The sequence below is a fragment of the Crocodylus porosus genome, unplaced genomic scaffold, assembly GCF_001723895.1.
Source record: "Crocodylus porosus isolate Cpor-Errol unplaced genomic scaffold, CroPor_comp1, whole genome shotgun sequence".
In the NCBI taxonomy this organism is placed as follows: Eukaryota; Metazoa; Chordata; order Crocodylia; family Crocodylidae; genus Crocodylus; species Crocodylus porosus.
The window spans coordinates 270,150,133-270,155,839 of NW_017728886.1; the positions used below are offsets into that span (position 1 = coordinate 270,150,133).

Here is a 5,707-nt window from a genome sequence, read left to right on the forward strand (position 1 = left end):
CAACTGGCCCAGAAGCTACAACTTACCGCTATGCTCCAAGGTGCAAGGGGTAGCAGGCAGGTATTTCAGGGAAACACCCGACTCCTGAATGGTAACAAGGGGCAGCAAGTTGGCACAAGTGCCAGAAGCCAAGTCACATAAAAAGCACTAATCCCCACAGACCTGGAAATGTGGTCTCAAGCTCAGGTGTACAGCTGCCCCCTCGCTGAACCTCTGGTACTTTAGCCACATGCTCTGACCACCTGCCTACAGACAGACGGCAAAGAGCTGCTAAGTGCACCACGCAAAGGCATCACGAGAACGCATGCTGGTCTAGTCCAAACAAGGGCTGCTTCCCGCACACACACAACCGCCGCACGGGTTTCATCCATCTGCACAGACACTTACAGTTGGGCGACCTGACTGCCTCTTGCGGCGGGCGGGTGACACTTCTTTGTGGCTATCCAGGCCTGTCTTGTGCTGGAAAGGGTGGGAAGGTTTGGGAGTGTTTAGCAGACACAAGACGTGGAAAGGGCTGAAAGCATATTGCTCATGCTGGGGCAGGTGTTTGCATGCGGGAAAACCATTCACAGCCTCCTTGGCCAAATACACCATCCTATGAACCGCAAACACCAAACTGGGCAGAGGCAGGAACACAGCCCCTCCTGAATTGCCATGCTAGAAATACAGCAGATCCGAGGCAGTGGTTCTCAACCTCGTTAGGCTCAAGGTCCCTCTCGTTAGGCTCAGAGCCTCACTCAGGAAACACCAGCTCTTCTGCTTCTCTTGTTGTTTGACCGCGGAGAAGTAATAGAACAATTCTTCAGTGCAAATCGCTCCAAAAAAAACTACAACAGATTGGAGGGCTTCTGATACCTTCAATTCCTATTTGAAACTTCTGGGTTTATCTTGTGAATTATCTGTAGGTGAAACCAGTGATAATACTGCCTGGTTGTGAATCCCTGTCCTAAGCTTTAGCTCTGCCTTCTGGTTAGCTCACCCAAGTACTGTGGGAGAGAACAAGAGACCCTGCTCCTGAACCTGATTTAACACTGGGCCTCCAGGCCTTTTCCCATGCAGAAAAATAAACAGGAGCGCATTATGTAAATGCTCAGGGTGAATACATTACGCAGCTCCTGGCATTTTCTAAGCACTATGCAAGGCAGCTAATTAACTGTCATGCCTGCTGTGCCCTCACAACATCACTGGACCAAACAACAAGGGGGACAACACCCAAAGCTCATTCAACTGCAGCTCTACCAGTGTCACATATGCCACCCCTGGCTTACGGTGCCCGTCTGCTGTCTACATTGGACAGCCAGGGTGATCTTAGCTTGTGAGGATGAATGAAGAGTGATCTGACATCAGCTGCAGAAAGACACAAAAGCCTGGGAGAAAACACCTGAACTTCCCTGGATGCTCCATCGCAGACCTCAGCACTGCTGATGATCGTGTGAGGTCTCTTCCAGCTCAACACTGCTGTGAATCTGTGTGCTGTTCTCAGGCAGGAAACCCCCCCCCCCCACAAACTTTAAAAACCAGTTTGCACAGGGAACTGGAACACGAAACCATCACAGACTGGGCTGTGTTCAATATGGTTTAAACAGGGACCGTGGATTCTTATCCCAATACCTGGATTAGCTTGGTTGACCTCTCTGCTCCCAGGGCTTCTTTGCTTATCTGCCTCCTCCCCTTGCCCTCCCACCTACCCAACCACTGGATGCTCTTCTCCGTGCTGGCTTTTCACGGCATCAGGTGCAACGAACTTGTGTTCATAAAGCTTGTGCTCTCTCTCTCTACAGACTAACCAAAAGTTAGATATCTATCTACCCTGTCTTCTGATGGTCTGCTGGAGGTCAGGGAGGCATCTCCATTTTACTGATGAGAAGACAAAGCAGAGGCGAGTGGACTTCTTCAAAGTCGCACGCGATCAGTGGCAGCCAGGATTAGCTCTGAGTTCCCGGCTCCTGTCTTCCAGCTACATCCACTGGAGCACAGACAAGAGCATTCACAGACGAGTGAAACAACCCATTAACTCGGCACAAGGAAAGCTGCACTAAGCAACTGGCTAATTGCTGACCACTGCGGGTCTGCTGCGCTCCTCCTGCACACTCCCTGGTGCTGGGAATGCTTTAATTGCTAATAAAAATAGGAAAGCCAGAGAGAGTATCAAGTCCTTTTCCAATACAAACCCCTCTTGCCAGGGCATCCCAACTACTGCTCGATGGGCCAGAAGGTTTGCAAGGTACACCTTAGCAAAACCAGAGTGCCTTGAACTCTTTCAACACTAGGCCCAAAGAGCAGGCAGCTGACTTAATGAAATAAGTGAATAAAAACAGCCTTCTGCACATTACTGGGACCCAACTGCCTTCCCCCTGCTCACATCAGAGGCACAAGGGAATACAAACCTGGCCAGGTGAGCACTAGATACACAAAGTGTTTTAGCTGTATGGACATTTGAAAGCGTAAAGCTGGCTGGCTCAGCTGAGCAGAGGGGACAGCAACTGCTCCGTTAACAGGCGAGATCTTTCCATTCAAAATAAGTTGATATTCCAAGCCCTGCGTGAGGCCCCACAAAGCCCTCAGAGGTCAACCACTTGAGTCTAGCAAGCACATTGACACTACAGGGCTTAAAAGAAGTGTTGAATCCCTTTCTCTCTCGCTCTCTGAAAGCACTTTCATGGTAGTTGTGGCATCCATGACTTGAGCTCACTTTGCAGAACATCTTTCCTGGGAGTTGCCTCCTCATGTGCTCTGTGGCAGTGAGATTTGCTGGAGAATTCAAGTCAGGCACCAGATCTGTATGCCCGAATCACACAGAAACATCCCTCTCTCTTACAGATACTAAAAAAACCTCTTAGAGACAGGAATCAAATACAAGCCACTGAAGTGCAGTTGATCATGAGCACTTGGGACAAGAAAAATCAACAGGGCAGAGCTTGCCCCTTTGCCTCAAGCAGTTAAATCTGGAGCCTTATGATGGCACTGGAAATTATTTCACTACCCATCTTCCTAGCAGAACTATCCAGCTATTGCAACACAGCTCCACCAGGCCTGTTGGGGGGAAAACCTACCAAGACAAGAGTAGGGTTAGAAGAAAAAGAAACTTACCCGATTCAAAAAGGTTTAGATGTACATCAGCACAACAGGACTTTGAAATGCCAAAATTTACACACATGGTCCTTACTGAAGGGCAACCACAGTCTAAAAAATATCAAGACTATGGAGCACCCGAGAGGAGTCTTAGGGTTGCAGGGTCCGATGATTTAAGCGACACAAAACCCTGCTGCAAATGTTCTGTAACCCAGTGGTGCTGTATGCTAGAGCATGGCTGCTTCATGCCAAGACTTGTGCTCAGCTACACACCTTTAATGCTAGAGCAACTTTGAACAGGCCTGCCCCCAACTCTTCAAAAGAAGTTGTTAAAAAGCCACTCACGTGCACACATGCATGCATGTATATGCATGTGTGCACACATGCATGGGTACACACATGCACAGAGCAATGCACTAAGGAGCCAACATTTCTCAAGGCAGTGTAAAAACATCAAAAAGTAGGTCATTCTAGGGAACTCATTAAGGACCTGAGCTTTAAAAACCCAGTGCTTCACAACACAGCAAATTCATTTCTGGTCCCCCATACATAAATTCACAAAGTTGTTACTAGAACATTGTTGACATTTAGTACGCCGTATGGACTACCAAAATGGCAGGTCCTGAAAACTGGTTGGGATGGATGCACCCTCAGCAAGCCTGCAGATGACACCAAGCTGGGAGGAGTAGTAGATACACTGGAGGGTTGGGCTAGGATTCAGAGTCACCTCGACAAATTGGAGGACTGGACCAAAAGAAATCTCATGAGGTTCAACAAGGACAAATGCAAAGTCCTGCACTTAGAAGGAGCAACCCCATGTACCGGGGCAGGCTGCAGGTGACAGGCTGGGCAGCAGCTCTGCAGAAAAGGACCTGGGGGAGACAGGGGACAAGAAGTTGAACAGAAGCCAGTGTGTCCTTGGTGCCAAGAAGGCTACCAGCATCCTGGGCTGCACTGGTAGGAGCGCTGTTGGCAGATCGAGGGTAGCGATTCCTCTCCTCTGTTTGGAACTGGGGAGGCCACATCTGGAGTCCTGTGTCCAGCTGTGGGCCCCCACTACAGAAAGGATGAGGACAACTTGGAGAGAGTGCAGCAGAGGGCAGCAAAAATAGTTTGGGGGCTAGGGGACAGGACTGGTTAGGGGTGGCTGAAGGAGCTGGGCTGATCCAGTCTGGAGAAGAGATGACTGAGGGGGATTGAACTCCCTGCAGGGGGCTGCAAAGAGGATGAAGCTGGACTGTGCTCGGTGGGGGCAGATAACAGGACAAGGAGCAATGGGCTCAAGCTGCAGGAAGGGAAGTTGAGGTTGGACACCTGGAAAAATTATCACTAGGAGGGTACTGGAGCACAGGAACAGGCTTCCTGGAGAGGTAGTGGACTCTCCATCCTTGGAGGTTTTGAAGACCCAGCTGGACAAAGCCTTGGCTGAGATGATGCAGTTGGGGCTGGTCCTGCTTGAAGCAGGGGGTTGGACTAGATGCAACTTCCTGAGGTCCCTTCACACCCTCATTTTCTATGGATCTATGACTATGCACTTCCCCCCCACCATTTGTAACATCTGAAAAGAAGGGGATTCACTACAAGGCTGGGAATGGGAAGCCACAGCACTCAGAGCAGTCCTCACTGTAATTCCCAGGGGGACTGATTTTGCTTTCCAGAGCTGGGGTGGTGGGCTACATGTGGAAGGGCCCGGGCACAGCTACCTCCAAGTCCAGGACCAAGCAGCCAAGACAGAAGCGCACCTCTGCGGGCTCCCATTTCTGTCAAGTGATCGCTCTGCGGGGTTCCAGAAACCAGAAGTGGCTATTGTGAGGCTGATGGGCAGCTCACATTTTAAAACCCACTTTCACTTCTTTAACTGAGTAGTCTCATTTCCATAACAGACTTAACTGAAGTCACTGTTTCATGGTGCTCAGCTCTGGCTTCCTTCTCCGAGCTGCCGAAGGGCACATCGTGCCCAAAAGCTTGTCTAACCACCTCTCAATTATACTCAGTTGGTCCAATAATAGGTATTGCCCCAACCACTAGCTTCCTGGAAAAGGGGACATTCCAGATTTTTAGGGACACAGTCACCAACAACGCCTGCTAATTATCTAAAGTAGTCTCATGTGAAATCAAGTGTTCTCTCTCTCTTTTGACTAGATGCCAAGAGAAAGCTGAATATGCAAAAAACCCAAGGGCTGGTGAGTTCAGCTTAGATAAGATGCTGAAACGGAAAAGTTTTGCTTCCCACAGCCCCTTCCACTTGGTCACAGCAGGCCCAGTATTTCATGGCTGGCTTTCTGCAATGTTTAGGATGGCTAAACCTTAATGTTCAGTGAGTTTAATAGTCTTCATCTGAGCAGAGCTCTGTGCATCTCAAAACCAGAGACTCACTTGGTATTACCCTGCAAAACACACAGGTAATCCAGGAATGTAACTGGGCCAACTTTGGTGTTGCACAACTGTCCATCTATGAACAGCTGTAACTGCACAGACATGGGTAATCCTAAAAGGTGGGGAGTAAAGGCAGCAGCTATGCTACAGGCACTCTGTGGCAAGACAGTACCCCAAGATACCTCAATACTCCACCTAATTAGCCGGCCCGGACGATCTCCACCCTAGAGTTCTAAAGGAACTGGCCGAGGTCATTGCA

The 5,707-nt window shown here is 49.4% G+C and overlaps 1 protein-coding gene across 3 annotated transcripts in view; it reads right to left on the reverse strand.

Annotated features, from left to right (window-relative positions):
* The window catches only part of EEF1D (eukaryotic translation elongation factor 1 delta), a 30,060-nt gene that overhangs the window by 6,872 nt on the left and 17,481 nt on the right, over window positions 1-5,707 (reverse strand). The window contains exon 4 of one of the 3 annotated variants that reach the window (XM_019553683.1): window positions 349-459. The exons of the other annotated variants lie outside the window; for them this stretch is intronic. Within the exon in view, the coding sequence (XP_019409228.1) occupies window positions 364-459 (96 nt within the window). The 3' untranslated portion in view covers window positions 349-363. Of the gene's footprint in view, window positions 1-348; window positions 460-5,707 lie in introns of those variants that run through there. 3 annotated transcript variants of the gene reach the window in all.